General features: G+C 43.5%; 9 protein-coding genes across 9 annotated transcripts; 3 read left to right on the plus strand and 6 right to left on the minus strand.

The window, feature by feature from the left end:
* Positions 1 to 329: 329 nt before the first annotated feature.
* Positions 330 to 2,628, minus strand: L199_003403 (uncharacterized protein; the record flags this gene model as incomplete). The annotated part of the gene is made up of 8 exons (XM_064889136.1): positions 330 to 847; positions 903 to 1,024; positions 1,198 to 1,481; positions 1,561 to 1,625; positions 1,683 to 1,764; positions 1,849 to 2,207; positions 2,283 to 2,409; positions 2,479 to 2,628. The coding sequence occupies 8 exons, from the start codon at positions 2,626 to 2,628 to the stop codon at positions 330 to 332; spliced, it is 1,707 nt and encodes a 568-aa protein (XP_064745208.1).
* Positions 2,629 to 3,345: 717 nt separating this feature from the next.
* On the minus strand, positions 3,346 to 3,867 carry L199_003404 (uncharacterized protein; the record flags this gene model as incomplete). The annotated part of the gene is made up of 3 exons (XM_064889137.1): positions 3,346 to 3,499; positions 3,580 to 3,665; positions 3,763 to 3,867. 3 exons carry the CDS (start codon positions 3,865 to 3,867, stop codon positions 3,346 to 3,348), a joined length of 345 nt encoding a protein of 114 aa, XP_064745209.1.
* A 793-nt stretch (positions 3,868 to 4,660) lies between these two features.
* L199_003405 (uncharacterized protein) lies at positions 4,661 to 5,720 on the plus strand (the record flags this gene model as incomplete). Its single annotated transcript, XM_064889138.1, has 6 exons — positions 4,661 to 4,737; positions 4,803 to 4,831; positions 4,896 to 4,997; positions 5,143 to 5,498; positions 5,557 to 5,598; positions 5,670 to 5,720. The coding sequence occupies 6 exons, from the start codon at positions 4,661 to 4,663 to the stop codon at positions 5,718 to 5,720; spliced, it is 657 nt and encodes a 218-aa protein (XP_064745210.1).
* Positions 5,721 to 5,975: 255 nt separating this feature from the next.
* On the minus strand, positions 5,976 to 7,318 carry L199_003406 (uncharacterized protein; the record flags this gene model as incomplete). The annotated part of the gene is made up of 4 exons (XM_064889139.1): positions 5,976 to 6,006; positions 6,086 to 6,129; positions 6,211 to 6,383; positions 6,472 to 7,318. The coding sequence occupies 4 exons, from the start codon at positions 7,316 to 7,318 to the stop codon at positions 5,976 to 5,978; spliced, it is 1,095 nt and encodes a 364-aa protein (XP_064745211.1).
* A 775-nt stretch (positions 7,319 to 8,093) lies between these two features.
* L199_003407 (uncharacterized protein) lies at positions 8,094 to 10,560 on the minus strand (the record flags this gene model as incomplete). Its single annotated transcript, XM_064889140.1, has 9 exons — positions 8,094 to 8,486; positions 8,571 to 8,887; positions 8,954 to 9,187; positions 9,271 to 9,420; positions 9,483 to 9,539; positions 9,606 to 9,690; positions 9,763 to 9,905; positions 10,005 to 10,244; positions 10,431 to 10,560. 9 exons carry the CDS (start codon positions 10,558 to 10,560, stop codon positions 8,094 to 8,096), a joined length of 1,749 nt encoding a protein of 582 aa, XP_064745212.1.
* A 1,245-nt stretch (positions 10,561 to 11,805) lies between these two features.
* L199_003408 (uncharacterized protein) lies at positions 11,806 to 12,524 on the minus strand (the record flags this gene model as incomplete). Its single annotated transcript, XM_064889141.1, has 4 exons — positions 11,806 to 11,825; positions 11,889 to 12,036; positions 12,118 to 12,399; positions 12,471 to 12,524. The coding sequence occupies 4 exons, from the start codon at positions 12,522 to 12,524 to the stop codon at positions 11,806 to 11,808; spliced, it is 504 nt and encodes a 167-aa protein (XP_064745213.1).
* A 610-nt stretch (positions 12,525 to 13,134) lies between these two features.
* On the plus strand, positions 13,135 to 13,380 carry L199_003409 (uncharacterized protein; the record flags this gene model as incomplete). The annotated part of the gene is made up of 1 exon (XM_064889142.1): positions 13,135 to 13,380. The coding sequence occupies one exon, from the start codon at positions 13,135 to 13,137 to the stop codon at positions 13,378 to 13,380; it is 246 nt and encodes an 81-aa protein (XP_064745214.1).
* Positions 13,381 to 13,850: 470 nt separating this feature from the next.
* L199_003410 (uncharacterized protein) lies at positions 13,851 to 14,682 on the minus strand (the record flags this gene model as incomplete). Its single annotated transcript, XM_064889143.1, has 4 exons — positions 13,851 to 13,867; positions 13,943 to 14,090; positions 14,176 to 14,436; positions 14,554 to 14,682. 4 exons carry the CDS (start codon positions 14,680 to 14,682, stop codon positions 13,851 to 13,853), a joined length of 555 nt encoding a protein of 184 aa, XP_064745215.1.
* Positions 14,683 to 16,039: 1,357 nt separating this feature from the next.
* L199_003411 (60S ribosomal protein L25) lies at positions 16,040 to 17,203 on the plus strand (the record flags this gene model as incomplete). The annotated part of the gene is made up of 4 exons (XM_064889144.1): positions 16,040 to 16,058; positions 16,577 to 16,928; positions 17,042 to 17,111; positions 17,189 to 17,203. The coding sequence occupies 4 exons, from the start codon at positions 16,040 to 16,042 to the stop codon at positions 17,201 to 17,203; spliced, it is 456 nt and encodes a 151-aa protein (XP_064745216.1).
* Between the last annotated feature and the right edge of the window lie 409 nt (positions 17,204 to 17,612).

Below are 17,612 nucleotides of genomic sequence, written 5' to 3' on the forward strand. Positions count from 1 at the left end.
AAATCTAAGGACTTTCTTTGAGCAATCAGCATCTGACTTCGCGCAATTCCATACATTCCGTATCCTCTTAAATATGGACCGATACCATCTGTGCTTCTTATTCCGATGTGTCATGAATTGTTCTACGCCACCTCGAAAAGTCTCAGTCGGGTGGCAAATTTTGGTTTGTCTTCAGCGTTTCTTTCACAGATGAAGGTCATTCACAATTGCAGCTGCACTTTTAGAGATCTACTGAGAAGAATATATACAAATCATTTGTACAGAGTCTTCGATCAAATATGTACATTGAAGATCATTCTGCTTTGATGAATTAAAGAGGTTTCCACCCCTTATCGTTTCTCAGACCTAACCGCAAACTTTCCAGGCGTCAACGTCAACTCCTCTCTTCCCTTTAAAATTCTAGCGTTCATCTCATGTACACTCTCTCCATCCTTTTCAATAGGAAACAATCTGTATTCCTTGATCAAATGACTTATATACGCCACCATCTCCACCTCGGCGAACCTCTTGCCAATACATTGTCTTTGGCCAAGACTGAATCCAGCGAAATTGTTAACCGAGCTCGATACTCTACCGTTGGCATCTAGGAACCTGGTAGGATCGAATCTACCCGGATCGGTCCAAACGAAAGGGTTGAGTGACAGTGCGGGTGAATCGATGATTATATGACTGCCCTTCTTGATAAAATGTAGTTTATGAGAGATGTGACCTTCATCATCCCATGTGGTGTATGGTAGAGTGGTATCCTTCATAGCAAATTTGGGTAAGGTCATGACTATGTCCTTAAGACGGATAGTCTCGTAGCAGGCAGCTAAGCATATGTTCAATTGACTCATATGTGGGTAGCCTTTTAGAGGATCGATCAGCTAAGTCCGTCAAAGAGATTCGTACACATTACTCACTGGGTGGCTCATCTCCGCATACACTTATAATTTCCTCGTAAAGCTTGTCTTGCCATTCTGGATAGACGCATAAGAACGCTTGAAGAAACGTAAGGGTATGACCAGTCGTTTCGTGGCCAGCTCTAGAAACCGGTACAGCGTAGACAATGGGTTCAACAACGCCATATGAGCGAAGCCGAATGCCGCGGCAGAATATAGGTGACTCTTGGCTGGATACTCACAGTAAGAAGATCCCCGTGGTGGAAACAGAGAGTATCAGATAACCAGAATCAAATATACAGCGGCGACGTTATACTCACAAATATTACCGATAACCTCTGATTCCATCAACCCCACGACCTTCTCGCTCGTTTTACCGGCTTTAAGTCTTTCCTCCGACTCAGCACTCATCTGACTAGCGACCAAAGCGCCCAAAATATCTTTGGGAAGAGGTGAAGTATTGCCATCTTCATCATATTCACTTGAGGTTTGCAGTTCCAACCTCTTCGAATGGTACATTGCCTTTAGATGGGACACGAACGATCTTTGAGCTTGACCCAGTCGGCGAACTGATGATAAGGGAAAATGGAGCAGAATCCACTGGGAATTCATGTTAATCACAACTCAGCTCATGATATCAACCTGAGTTACAATATGTGATCCTAAAAGATTCACTGACAAGAGGCAGAAGCACCTGCACTGTTATGCTAGTTTCGACTGTGTGCAAGGCTTCTGCAAATGGCACTGGAGTCGATAAGATACCTGTCAGCGAACAATGCGACACGCTCGATGTAGACTCACTGTTCTCCTCAGCTTTGCTCTGAGGTATATTCCAAGGAAAGTCCATGTTGAAGCCCGATCGTCCAAACACAAATAGAGTGTGCTGGAGAAAGCGCGATCAGATGTTTATCAGCTGAGTGGATACTCATACAGTACCTCATCGGCACATATCAATATTCGCACTCACTTTGATCATGCAATCTTTCACAACTCTGATGGTTCTCCCTCCTTCAAAGCTCTCTTCAACTTTCATAGTTTGAAAAGCTTCAACCATCTTTGACCAGCCAGTCTGCATGATATTCTCATTAAAGCAGGGCTTGACAATTCTCTTATGTCTATGATGCTCATCTCCACTCTGCGTACTGGTGATCTGCTTACCAAATATGTTGATGGCAACATATCGGAACATGTCGATTGGTTTACCGAAAAGGCCAGATTTGTTTGATATCAAGACAGCAGCGTTGGAGTTGGAAGTGACATATACTGCGTAAGATGGGGTGGAAAGTTGTGGGCAGGCGAAAAGGTCAGAGCGGAACTTGGCATACTCTATATGGTATATCAGCTTCAAGTTTCTTGCACTCCATACAACTATGAGCTAGGAAGAGCGAGGATCTTACTCACTATCCCATGGTGTTTCAATAGTATAGTCTCGGACAGGTACGATGTATGGTATGTGCAGCAACTTCTGGCGATAGGAAGATTCGAAGAATTCGAACAGACTACTGATCGTTGGCAGTCCTCTCACTTGCTGTGATACATATATATCATTAGCGTAGACTACGCCGAGGGAATGAATCAAGGTCGAAGATATACTCACGCTTCTGACATTGAGGTATTCTCTAAACCAGTCAAGAAGATAGAGCACCATGATAGTCATGACCAACACAATCACATGTTGAAAGGAGAAGCGTGATAGCAAAGCTGTAGTCAAGTGGTATATACCCTCAGGAAAATGAGAAGTCGCCATGTTGATTGGTGATCAGTCAGATGTCCACAGATAAAGAGCTGAAGTGGATATCATAATCGACAGACGGTCGCCCAGGCTGTCCCGTACCCTCATATACTCATATATGTATGCATTGATAGCTTTCAGCATTCACAGGCTGATCAAAGCTTTGACTCTCCGTCGTCAAGCATAAAAGGGACTATCTCAGATATGATAGATCTAAGGATATAAGCTTCACGCGATCTCGCCATCAGATCTAAAGGGCGCATCAGCTTTTTTCCGTCACTCAGTCGGTGTAGTGGGGACCATATACAAATCTAATGCATACGTACAACGACATACTGCTGAGACTATATACAATCTAGGTAGTTTCTTCTAATCCTGTTACTAATCCTTCCATACAGCTCTTAAGTAGACTATTCCTTCCATACACTATATATTGTACTCAATAATGCAACGGAGAGTGATGTGAATAATCAGCTTTGCATGTAGGTGGTGCGAGAGATTCTCTTTAGTGTTGTCCACATAGTTGCCATTATGTATTTCCAATCTGTTACAGCTTATGTAGAGATACATATGTTCATATAAAAATGAATTTTACCACAATAATACATCCTTGGGATCACAATTCACAAGGTAACTTCTGATATTCCCACACCGAAAACCGCCACGTAAAGAAAGTCATCGTTTCCCCTTCCCTTCGACATCCTAGCACTTATCCGAGATTCGGATGCATGCTTATTGATTCCTTACAATCAATGGCCCCTCGTCCCATGTCCCATAAGCTGGTGGTGGCGTAGTATTACTCCTATTTGTAGTAGGTGGCGAATAACAGTATCGCGTGTTGGCGAGGTTCTCATCTGCTGGTCGGTTCTTATAGAACACCCAGGCGCTAATCCACGGCCAAATGTCATCATGAAACATTACATTCACGAGGATATGAACGAACGGACTGACGGACCTTAGACTTACGGAGGATCGTTGCCGAATCTTACTGATCTAGTTTCTTTAGGAGGTGGCGGAGGCGGGAGGGGTTTATTCGTATCTGGTCTGTTACGCTATAGTATATAATAAGATTTAACCAAATGATACCGAGAGGTAGAAAAGCTCTCCACTATGATATATGAATATATATGTTTTAAAGCGAGTACTCACTCTGATTGAGAAATCGCCAGGATAATGACCCCCAAATAGAGGTCCATTATAATCATGCCTAGGTGCTGAGTGTGCTGAACCCATATCTTTGAGCCACTTCCACATTGGTAGTAGTGTGATAGGTCTGGTACTGTATGTGTTGTGATGACTGTGTGGGACGAGATAGAGTTGGTAGTCGTGAGTTTGTGGAAGTATTGAAAACGCTGTGGACTCACTGAACCTTTGCATCTCCATCAACACCACAACTAGAACTTCCTTTTATTTATGAAATCGAGTCTTCTCCGACATCGTCATTGACAATACCGGTTAAACTCGTCAATTAATAACTATGTCATCGTCTTCAAAGTATAAGGGGTTAGGAAATCAAAGGAAGTCTTCATGCTCTGTATCTCGAGCCAACTGACCTACCTCTTACCCTGTCTCCTTCCTATTCATGTCCAATCCTCATGTCGATGGAGCAAACAAGTGCAGCTCTCAGTCTCAAATCTTTCAGCCCATCTGTCGCCATACCTCTCACATCCGAACGTTCCGGTTCTCAGTCAACTCGTGACTCTTTGATCCGAGATAAGGGGAAAGTATCAGAAACCTCCTTTAGTCCGATGACCAGAGAGCATAGCCGGCGGTTTTGACTTGTCCTTTTCTGTTCAGAGGGGCAAGACGGGATTGAACAAGAGTCCAAGTCTCCATTCCGCTGTTTGTCCGTCCTAGTAAACATTAAGCAAACAATCCTGAGCTGCCACTATCCACTCAGGATGATTGGGTCAACTACAGGACAGACCTCCACACGCGTTGTCCGCCTCACGCGTACACGTAAACTTTGACCAGATCACAACAGACATTTGTTGACTGCTCGACATAGACATAATCATCTCATCGATATAGAACCGGATCAAGCATGATGAGCGAGGCAGACGGAACTGGTGAACAAGAGCTACTTGACAAGGCTGAGGCGTTTGTGAGAGCACACATGGCGGGGTGAATATATCCATCCCTCTTACTCCATCTGTGGTGTAGCTGATTAGATCCGGCTTCATCAACAGATACGATCCGTCGCATGATTGGCCTCATGGCGAGTCCCTTATCTCCATATCTCAACTAACCAGAATGATCGGCTGATACTTCATTCTGGATAGTCGATCGAGTCAGAAGACTTGCAATGAGAATTGCGAAAACCTTGAACCCTCAACCTGATTTGTTAGTAGTGGAATTAGCAGCTTTGTTCCATGATTTAGACGGTAAGCTGATTATCCTACTGGCACATGTATATTGCTTTGTACTACATGCTGACCAACTGAGTCTTACAGATCGTAAGTGGTTCAGTGGACATGAACACATACCATACTTCGTTGCCAATCTGACTTAAACGGGTTCAACCAAAAGATAAATATCGTACCCTCTCTTCACCAACCCTATCTTCTCTCCTCTCACCATTCCTCTCTCACCCGTCTCTCTCCCCCAAACAAGCCGACCTCATCCTCCAAATTATACCGTCCGTATCGTATACATCGGAGCTCAAATTAACCAAGAACGGTGAATGGACCTGGCAATCTAGTTGTGCAGAGTTACACGCGGTTCAAGATTCGGATAGGCTAGATGCAGTAGGTTCAGTGGGGATAATGAGGTGCGCAGCATTCAGCTGTAAAGTCAATCGAAAACTTGTGGAAGATTCCGAAGGAGGAGAATCGGCAGAAGGGCATTTCGAGGTGAAATTGCTAAGGATCAGAGATAGAATGAAGGTATGTCTTTATATCATCTGTGGTATCAGGGATAGTTGACCTCCTTCTCCTTCGATAGACACCTTTTGGAAAAGAAGAAGCTGAAAGAAGACATCAGACTGTATGTACCTTTATTTTATCGAGTTACCGAAGATATCAAGCTAATTCGGTCGAGTATCTTATATGTTATAGATGGTAAATTTCCTGTCTTCCCTTTCGAGAGAGAGAGAGTTACTACAGTGACGAGAACCATAGCCAGAATGATGTATGCATTGTATATAGAACGGAAACGAAGGGTGTAGATGATTTGTACAATGTTGTGATGCTTCTTTCTTGCGTTTGAAATCACGCAGACATTGCTGTTCTCAAATAGCAAGTCGAATACAGATGGAAGCCGCCGGGCGCCGATCCTTCTGTCTTACCCGTCCATCTCCTCATCTCCTTGTGTATTCCAGCCTATTGCAGCATTATCGAGAGGATGGTGCTGACCTTGTGAAATCATGGATAGAGATCGGCAGCCACGATGTACCTGTTGAATGCAAAGATACTATATATCAGTGGCTGCCAGCATGTTGCTCAAAAGAAGAGATGATAGAGATCCCACTCACCCTTTATCTTTCACGACATTTCTGGTTTTCGATACGAGCGTGTACTATATACGTTTTGATATGTTTTCGCATTCAGCCTGAGTTTGCACTGATTGGTTTTCGATAAGAAAGAGATAACAACTTACACTCAATACCCATCTCACATCCACTGCACCTCGCTTCTCAAATTCCAGCCCATCTCCATCAACTCCTATCAACTTCCCTAAGAGGCTACTATCGATCGTACCTCCAGTCAAACTCGACAGTTTACTTGAGAACTCTTGTAGGAGATTATGAAGATGAGGCGAAGGCAATGGATCTATTATGATGGTAAGTACTTGTCATCGGTACTAACCCTGGCCATATTCTCTCATGATAGTATCATCCAAGATACCATATCAACTCACCTGAACCTTCACCTCCTCCTCCAGCCCACAACTCTACTCCTTCCCCTCTCGCATAACCCGTGTATTCTTTAGGCAAATGATGACAATCCGGCGTGTCCAACGCATTCACCTTAATCCCCTTGACATCCCCTTTCCCTTGAGAAGAAGATACCAACTGTTTCAAAAGGTTCAAAGGGGAATACAAACTACCCAATTTCGTTTGTTCCCCTACCAATCGCTGTTCTTCCAAGATCTCTTTCCAGGTATCCAATATTGTGCTTTCTAACTGTTTATCAATCGTATATTCCCTGTCCCCGTCCGCTTGTGAATTCAAGTCGGAATCGGTTTCCGTTTTCTTCCCTTTATAATCTACACCTTTAAATCCAATCAAGAGCGTATCGACCTTTTCTTTACTCAGCCCTTTGAACTTCTCTAATATCCCCAAAGACTCCTTGACCCTTTCGAGGTAATTTGAAGGTGAAGAAGGGGAGACCAAGTGTAGTTTCACAGTAAGTTCAGAATCTACCAGATATTTCGATGGTTCGTCCGATAAGCCATTCTCTGGAATCTCATTACCATTAGGGCTCGGGTTGTGCGATTGCGATTGCGATTGTGAGGTTGAATTGTTGGATGAGGGAAGATCATGTTTCACCAAGCCATCTGGATGAGGTATGATCACCGTCCCTTTCCCACTCCCATGATCGAATGATATGGACGGTGTGTCCCCATCTAGAGAGTTGTGTAATGTACGATGAACCAGAGATGGAAGGATCAATTTCGGTTTGGAGGGATGAGGGTAACGGGGTGGTAAGGGCGTCTGGGAGGTGGTGAATAAGTAAAGGGATGATGAAGCTGATGAAGAGGACATCGTTGCTGTAGATATGGGGAGGGGGCAACAACTCGATGCTATGTTTATCGGTGGCTGGTTAACGTTATATACAGACAATCGTGTTCTGTGATTTGCGATGTTGATATAGAGTATAGAACCAGACTAATGAGATCCCCCTTTATCGCTGATGATCTGAAATTTCGCAATCTCAATCTCAATTTCAATCTCAACCTGATGTCCCGAACTTTTCGGATGATCTTGAATCTGGTGACTTTGTCTGACTCTAACCTGCTGGAATGAGGAATGTGCTGTACCATGCACATGTACATGCACATGCACTTGATATGCTTACGGAACTGCTTTTTTTCCTGCTCACTCTACTGGTAACATGTTTTTGAGATGACGAAATCGGACTGAATTACCAATCAACAGAATGAACCTATCGATCGGTCAACTCCGCCTTCCCTCGCCTCGCATTTCCTTGCTAGAAAATACAAAGATGCATTTATCGACCTGTCAATCACCTCTGAACTCTCACTTTCTTTTGGATTCTCAAACCTATATAGATGGAATGGAATGAACTGAATTGAATAGAACAAAATGAATTGTAATGGAATAAAATGGGTATATAACAAAAGAAGGGAGACATGACGACGTAATGAGATGAGACAAGCACAAAAAATGTATATAAACAGATCGAAATGTATGTGTATATTGATATTTATATTTGTATAGTAACCTTTATATGTTTAGATCGGAATCGAGACGTGACGTGATGTGAAGTCGAATCATATTACAACGTTTTCTTTACTCTCTAAAGTTTCAAGGGGTTTTCACTCGTATCCATCAATCCCTCAACTTTGACAGCACCACTGGGAGCATCACCTTGAGGATCAGATTTCAACTGATCATACTGTTTGTCCTTCGACGAGGAAGGTAGGGAAGATCGTTGCAATGCCTGTGGGGTGGGGACGGTCGGTGATCCAATAGAAGAGAAACTGGGTGGGATAGGTGATGGAGGGGTATTCGACGTATTGATCGATTTAGCTTTCGTTATTTGTTCTTCCGTTGGCTTCTCCGCTCCCCCAGTGGTGGTGGTATCCGACTCGTCTCCCGAATCCATAGCTGAATCTCCATCCTCATCTAACAATTCGACAGAACCTTTCTTCGATTCTGCTTTTAGGGCTTCTTCGGCTTTTTCGTCATCCTGTAGCAGTACAAGCAGACGATGAGCTGAAATCCTTTTTCTGACTGATGATAGGGAAGATGATAGCTAGAGGGGACCACTCACAAGTTCATCAGTCACATTCTTGGGTTTCGTCTTCCCTTCTACGCCTTGATCATCGATCAAACCAGTATCAGGTTTATCGGCATTCACATCAATCCCTTTACCATCCTCTCCGATGATTTGAATCTCGTCGTCATCGTCATCACTATCGTAAGCGGGTCTGAAGGTGATTCCGGATGCACCTAGGATAGAGGCAATGTTGGCTAAGCCACCTGCACCTGCAACTCTGAATCCTGAACTCGAGAGGGCATTTCCTGGACCTGAGCTAGCTTGGTTCTGACCAAAGATATCGGGAACGGATTCGGGGGTATCGTAGCCGACTACCCACGCAGCAAAAGCAAATTAGTACGCCCACGAAAATCAGAAGAAGAAACAATCCAACTGACCCTTGTTCTTCACTCTCTCCTTGACCCACGCTTGCCATTCCTCTGGAGTTCTGCCACCCAATAAAGCAACGATGATAACAGTCATGTTATCACAACCAATACCACCAGTCTCGGAATCGGTAGCGAGACATTTGACCATCATGTCTTCGGCAATTTTACCGAGTTCATCACCGTTCGCTATGGCCCTTCGAGTAAAGTCTACCACTTGTTGAGACGATAGACAATCCCAGATACCTATGGAGATATATATTAGCTTGATGTCGACAAAGAGTAAAACAACTTCCGCTTGAATTAAGAAGAAGAGCCAAGATACTCACCATCACAAGCTAATACCAAGAATTCTTCCTCTCCATCAATCTTATGAGTGATTATTTCAGGATCAGCAGTAACGATTTGCTTCTCAGGTGCCAAGGAGTAATTTTGTTTGAATTCGAAGTCACCGATGGCTCTCGATAGAGCAAGGTTACCTATTTAGCGTAAAGATCAGTATACACTGGAAGTATGATTGTGAGAAAATAATCTAGCATACCATTGACACGTCCAAACTCTACAAATCCACCTGCAGAAGTGATACGAGCGGTTTCCTCTGTTATCACCATATTTCGTCAGCTGTTTGTTTCCTGTCGACGACAAGTGCTATTGCTGAACTCACCCTTGTTAGTAGGTTTGTGATCATTTGACATGGCTTTGGCTTGACCTTTGTATCCCAATACTGATCTCGAATCACCAGAGTTTGCCTGAAAAAGGAAAACGAATTATTCAGCAAAAGAGACCTTACAGTTACACTTGTTGACATGACTATTACTCACAACGATAATTCTTCCATCTTTCGTAATCAGTCCAACAACAGCCGTACATCCCGAAGGGTCATTAAAGAAATTTGGATCCGCTCTTAGGTCTTCATCGGTCTTGAGGAAAGCTTGTTTGAGTGCAGCTTCGAAATCACCAGATTCTAGCGAGGAACAACATAATTAGCCCCTTCCTCGTGTGCAGTGATGGTAGACTATGGAGTGATGTTGAGATATGGCCGGAGTGATGAGATTTAACTCACTGTAGCTATCCAACCCAGCCAATCTCGTATGTAGAGTGGTACCCGAATATTTCGCTACAGATGAACCACCATGACCGTCAAATACACCGAATAAAGCATGTTCATTCCCTTCTTCGTCCTCATTATCGTTCGTCACTGTCGATCCGGCTGGTTGTTGGGGTATATCGGGGGATGGGGTTATTTTTCTTGATGAGTCGGTGGGAGGGAGGTAGAGATGGACGGTATGGGCATCTTCCATACCTATTGGGAACAAATGGAATGATTAGCAAGATTGTCCTCCGATTAATCAAATTCAATCAAACAATCGCCGTCCCATTCCTACATATTCCCCTCTGCTTCCTTGGATTCCAAGCAGAAGTACAGAAATGATAAGATATCTCATGACGAGAACAAGAAAATGATATGGTGAATCTGGTGATTACTCACTGATACGCCATCCTTGCATATCCGACAACCCTACCCAGAACTTCTTCCCCCTAATAACCGAAGTGGTATGTTTCTCCGTGACTATTTGAGCGTGAACATGATCCCATCCAGCATGACAAGCAGCATCCATTAGTGCACGAGCGATAGAAGAGGGGCATTGATATGGTATGAGGATGATAAAATTTTTCGAGGTCGTGTGAGGTGTGATGAACAAAGGATTAATTGGAAGATGATTTAAAGGTGATCGGCGATTAGGTCAAAGACAACGTCAGACGTCAGTACAAATATGATCATTATTCACAGTGAAGTACGATGGGGACTGACCTGGTTCAGAGAGTGTTTGACCCTGTATTGACAACAAGGAAGAGAGCATTATAAAATCAGCATTTATAGACATGAATGTATTGATAAACTTGACTCGACGCGTCATTCCATCCAGCCATCCATCCATCCATCATAGTCTACCACCGTCTTCTCACCACTTGCATGTATCAGGGTGAGGATGAGAACTTACCATGATGTATAATGTATATCTATGAACGAGATAAGATGTAAGAGGGAGATGTAGATGTAGATGTAGATGTCAATTGATTATTGAATCAACCTTCCGGGTAACTTTGCGCGGGGTGGTGTGTAAAAGAGGCGGAGTTTCGTGTTTTAGTAAGATATATAGATGACACCGCTTGATGATCCAATTCGATTCTCAATGATAGTGACCGAACGGAAGACTTCTTCCAACTCTTTACAGTTGTTGTATGTTGTGTGTATCAGATACAATAGATGAATAAGAAGCAAGTTGGCGATTGTTTGTTAGATAGAGATAAGTAGTGCGATAAAATGGAAAAAAAGGTATTAATCGGCCGGAACGGTTAGGTCACTTTGGGTTACCTCACTCTCAATTTTCCATTTCATTAGCACCACACCACCCATTTGACTCCGCCATTTCATATCATCATCATCCACTCTGCAAGGTATTATGTATAACACGGTGCGTCTCTTCCGTACATGATCATTGCTCTCTCTCACTGTTGTTCATCGCATGCAGCCAGCTGTCAGGAGCCACAGCCAATCTTGGCATCTTACAGAGGGACAACGCCGATTCGCCACTGCCTTCTCCCCAATAGACGGACAGAGAGAGCGATGACGATAGTCAGGATACTTTCAGGGTTGAGAAGATGAAAAGACGACATCCATCGCGCCACGTGCACCGTTCAGCGAATGCAACAAAAAGATAATAGAAGCACTTCAATTTCGATTCTTCAATTCTTCATCCTGACGATACACAAGATAGATATACAACGAAACAATAATGATGATACGTTCCTAGCTACAACCCTATGACATTCCGGCTACATAGCTGACAGGATCATCCAGTTTATTTACCGAAGATGAGACCTAGAACACATCATCGCGGATATTCATTAGTATTCTGTTATACAACTGATATACTGGACGCACCAAATGTCAGACCATTACCTAAGTTCTTCAATAACCCAGATACGCCCGACAAGAGTCCTCTAAGAACTTCAACCACTCCAGCAAGGACAAGTTGAAGTCCGACCAACAAGGTGTTCAAGCCAGTATCGATCTCAAGGATGAGTGAGCCCTACGACCATAAAACAGATTTATCAGTCTCGTTTGTTCTCCTTGTAGCCTTGTAGAAAGGATAGTGGATAATAGGACATACGATTAAAGGCATCTTCTTCAATTCTTCCTTTATATTCATGACAGCCTCAACAATATCTCTAATAACGTCCGCCAACACCCCACCGACTTTATTCAAATCATCGTCATTCTTATTTTCCAATGGTAAACCAACTTGTTTGGTCAGTTGGGACAAATCATGTTTGACACCTGCAGCCGGGAATTGAGCATTGGCTTTGGCAATGCTATTTCGAATAGCTCCCAGTGCTTCGGAGGCATCATCGTATGATACGTTGGGGTCTCGAAGAGTCTCAATTGGTTTGGCCTATAAATCCCATTCATTCATCAACACTTTCTTGCAGTATTATCTCAAGTCATCAAAAGGATCAGACATACGATTCCCTCTTTGAGTTTTTGAGATACGTCTAAGGCTGAGTCTTTAGGGTTCATCTTGTTCTCGTTGTTATTGTTAGGTATTCCGTTGTATTGTTGAGTGTAGCGTTTGCACAAAGATATCTCGCCTCTCCGGTGGTGTCACGGTACCAACATATTTATGCATGGCTACCTGAGTATCCGCCGTTCTCCTCTACATGACGCACCGTCGTTTGGGTGGAGCATTACAACAAAGGATTTTCGTCATTTGACTTCATTACAGCGATACACACGCAGCATGCACACGGAACGTCATGCCAGGTTATGTCAGGTCATGTTGATCGTTCCTGTTGCTGTCAACGTCATTGAATACCTCTGAACCGATGATCAACGTCACATTCGATAGCAACATAGCAACATGCCATTCGGATCCTCATACTCTTTTGATGTACACTTATATGTACGAGCCCATGGCCTTATAGTATCTGAGTCTGCCATGATGTCCATAGACATGTGAATACCTGGTACGTGCTTCTATTCGTACGACGAGCTTACGACATGCGTTGCGTTATTTCTGACCTACTTTGGTATTCTTCTCATCCTCAGTCTGAGTCTGATTAAACATTCGTATATGTATCTTTATGCCGGAGGATCATCTAGGACGATCCGGTGTTACTGAATAAACATCATGTCCAATCAAGCCAATACTACTACTCCCGAAGAATCCGATCCCGACGTAACTTACCTTCCAGGAGTGACGATCCACCACGGGCCACGCGACTACGCTGCTATTCGCGATGGAAAGATGTACGGAGTGCAAAAAGGTAGTGAGAATTGGAAGATCGTTCATGCGATGGTAGAGAAAGACATCAAGGATCCGAGTATAATGGATACCATCATTAGATTGGCGGATGATGTTACGGAAGGGTATTGAAACTATCTCAAGGTGAACACCACGTTCCGATACCAGTTTCTCAATGAGAGAAATGATCGTGTTAAGCTGAGAATTCACACTCACCAATGCAAGCTCAGATTTGTAGATCGACGTGCAGCAAACGTCTGTCAATACCGAAATGTCTTAGGTGAAAGAAAGGATATATACTATGTAGCGGTCTGTTTCTCAGATGGAAAGCTTGAAGAACCGTTCCACTTGGAGGTTCACTCTTGCTCTTACCCAGATGGACCAATATGCCTGCTAACTATGTTGATGATGTTACGTTTATTGCGATACATGGCCTTTCCTAGCTATATACAATAATAACAGTCCATCTGATTAAATTGATTTCAACCGACATTTGAGACAAAGTATACAGAATCAGAAAAAAGGATAAATGGACATGAGAATGAAAAACTAATTTCGCTACATCAAGAAATCTTGATCTTAACCTATTGGAGGAGGTATGTTTAAGCAAAGATGAGACCTGAAGAATAACAAATCAACGAATGATCAGTCATGTCTCATTCAGCATGAAGTGTACTCGAAACGGATGACTCACCAGCGAGTAAACCATTACCCAAGCTTTGTAACAAATCAGCAACTCCACTGAGTAAACCTCTGAGAATTTCAACCACACCAGCCAAAACGAGTTCAACTCCAAGTAAAAGTGTGTTTAGTCCGAAGTCGATATCAAAGATGATTGCGCCCTTTACAGCCAACGTCAGTCGATGTACATCGTGAGGTATGAAGTATCATGACACAACACGATGGATGGCTGGTTACTGCACTCACAATGAGGGGCAATCCTTTCAAATCATCAGCCAAACCTTCTACAGCCTCTACGATATCTTGGATAACTTGAGCCAGAACTTGTCCAACGATAGCCAAGTCATCAGCTTGTCTGCTCTCTAAAGCGATAAGGTCTCGCTTCGAGGCGGTAGCCGATCCAATAGCTGAAGTAGCGTCGGTAATAACTGATTTGATCGATGTAAGAGCAGCTTGGGCGTCGTCGGAAGATACATTGGCTGTCTTGAGGGTTGTAATTGGGCCGGCCTGATTGATACAATTAAAAACCAAATTGAACCAGTAAGCTGACTACACTTGGTCGTTTGAAAAGAAACGAAAATAGGAGTGAAGGGAGAATAACCCCTGACTGGTTTGACCACTTACGATGGCGCTTTGTAACTCATTGACAACGTCCAAAGCAGTAGCTCGTTTCTCAACTTCCACCACTACCGGTTTGGTAGAAGCGAGACCGATGAAGGGAAGTGCGAGTAAAGCGAACTTGGCGAAGTACATCTCGGTTGGATTTGACAGTTGACTGAGTAGAGCTGTTGAATTTGGTTTTCTTGTCGGGTGATTGAATTGATGGAGAACGACTTTGAATAGACCAAAGGGGATCTATTTATACATTTTTCTCTCGCTCTTTCTTCGTATGGAATCTATCTCATCATCTTCCAGCCGTACTGCGATTCTTTCGTCATCGATATTGAATGATACATTGTCATCATCAACATCTTCATATCGACGTCACTGATGATGTGAATATACAATATCGACATTCACCATTCTGATATGATGGATATTGATGTTCTCTGTTGAACGTCCAGTAACTTGAAAACAAGACATGTCTATTTGAATGTCCATCAAGATGATGCAATTAGTCAACTACATAAGTGGTTCCTCTTCGGACAGAGCTGATCCGTCAGTAACAGCTATCCCTTCTCCCTCTTGTTGTCGTTGTGAGAGGGGGGGTATCTGAGGGAGCGAAACATATCAAAATGTCCTTTGGCTGTCGGGTGTGTGTCGTTGTTGTGTTTGATCGGTTGGAAAGGCAACACCTTGCGACGAAAAGAACAGTCGAGAACGTCGATGTCATCATTTGTCAGTGTGGAAAGAATGATGTGATGTGATGAACAATCAGATTGTTCGGAAGCTATTCCACGACCATCCTTTAGATATCCGCAGCGATAGATTGAGGTACTGTATGAGACGTTCAACACGATCTTGATGGTACCTTCCCCTTCACCTTGATCTTTTTCGTCACCAAAGAGTGTTGGTTGTTTGACCAGGTCTGCTTTCATTCGTTGCCTACACCACCATTTCGTCATTCACTGCCTTGTTGACTGCGTTGATATGGTCCAGTAACATCAAAATATCGTCCTCGTGGAGTTCATATTGCAAGAAACATTTATTGCTGAGATACAGCTGTGTCATGTATGGGGTGTTACGGAGCAAATGCACCATGCAACCATGCAACGATATCGGCGAAACCAAGACCCCGGTTTAAGCGTCTGAAGTCACCGCGAGAGTCGGTGATAAGTTATATCCGACACTATTCCCTAACACCGCCAGTCTTCACTTGGACGTCTATGTGGCACCTCACTGTTCTACCACGTTATTTCCTCGAATGACCCTGATCCCCATAGTATGCAAAGTTTTGCACCATACCCATCCCGTACCATATTCACTCTCACCGTAGCTGTAAGCTTCGTCGCCTGCTTGCTGTTGTGCCAATTTTGAGGTTTTTTAGTTGATCATCCTTATTGACCTTTCTTCATCCATCAAGCCTGTAAGTTATCTTCATACTACTTCCATATCGCTCCTTGCCCACTTGTACTGATCAATCGTCGTAATATCAGGTATAATCGTCAAAATGGCTCCTTCAACCAAGGGTGAGTATAGGTATTCTTGATATCTTCGACAACATCGCTCGCCCGGTTGGTTCGGGTTGGAATGGTTTGGTTCAATGGGATGATTTAGCGTTAGAAAAGATATCTGGATTGATGGAAGAACGGGACATGCAGAAACTTATGGGAGCAGGTCAACGGTGGATATAGGAGAGGATATGGACCGAACAATAGGCATCGGACTAAGAGTACTGGAGCATTTATCAATTGGATACGATCCGGTACGATGGTGCTGTTGTGTGGATGTAGGGGCATGATTGTGGATATCGTGGATATCGTTGAGACCACAACACCTATGTGTTTGGGTCAAGAAACGTATCTCGCTTTATGAGGATCAAAGGATTCAAGAAGGAATAGCCGATACAGCAAATTGTCCCATTGAACCAAACTCGCTGAACCGAATCAACCGAACCAACCCAACAAACCAACCCTATACCAACTTTCTGGTTCTTTATCAATACCATGGTCGTAGTGCTGACTCTTGTTGTGTTGTTAATGTATAGCCGCTGCCAAACCCCAAGATGCCAAAGCCAAATCGGCCAAGAAAGCTGCCCTCAAGGGAGTTTCCGGTGGATCCGTCCGAAAAGTTAGAACCTCAGTTTCTTTCCACCGACCAAAGACTTTGAGATTACCTCGTGCTCCTCGATACCCAAGAAAATCCGTTCCTCATTTACCTCGAATGGATCAATTCCGAACCATCCAACATCCCCTTAACACCGAATCTGCCATGAAGAAGATTGAGGAACACAACACTCTCGTTTTCATCGTTGACCTCAAGGCTAACAAGCGAAACATCAAGGATGCCGTCAAGAAGCTTTATGATGTTGATGCTGCCAAGGTTAACACCCTTATCAGGTGAGTTGATCTCTATTGCACATCAATTGGAATCACGTTGTGAAATGGATGCGATACATATGACCTTCATCTTTATACTCCGTTGCATGTGCTGATTATACGCATTTTTACAGACCCGACGGTAAGAAGAAGGCCTACGTTAGATTGACTGCCGACTTCGATGCTCTCGAAGTTGCCAACAAGGTGGGTTCACCTCCTGGCCTCAGTGACAATCGCAGCAAGAGCAGTTAGCTAATGTATTGACATTTCAACTTCCACAGATCGGCTTCATCTAATCGTTGTCTACAACAGAAGAGCGGATTATTCTATCTCTTTCCATATTTGCGGTATTAAGAAAAGAAACGTAGATCTGGATAAGGAGTAGGATGTGGGATGAGGGGTTTCGTCTGTATTTTGGCGTCATGCATGGCTTCCACGACTGCTGTCACGGTGCATTCCTGTAAGAGGATACCTCTATATTTGGTGCTGGGTATCGGATATCAGACTGCAAACATGTCTATATCCCATTGAAGCGAATTTGGCAGTTGTGTTACGATCGACATTGGTTCACTCCACTTCAGAGGACTGTAGAAAGGATAGATCCATATGGACATTACATTACAAAACGTGACATGTGCATAAGAAGATATCAGACTACGTATACTTAGTACTAACAATACAGATTATCATGTTTGTGATGACTGA

Source organism: Kwoniella botswanensis, chromosome 1 (genome assembly GCF_036426115.1).
Source record: "Kwoniella botswanensis chromosome 1, complete sequence".
Classification (NCBI taxonomy): domain Eukaryota; kingdom Fungi; phylum Basidiomycota; class Tremellomycetes; order Tremellales; family Cryptococcaceae; genus Kwoniella; species Kwoniella botswanensis.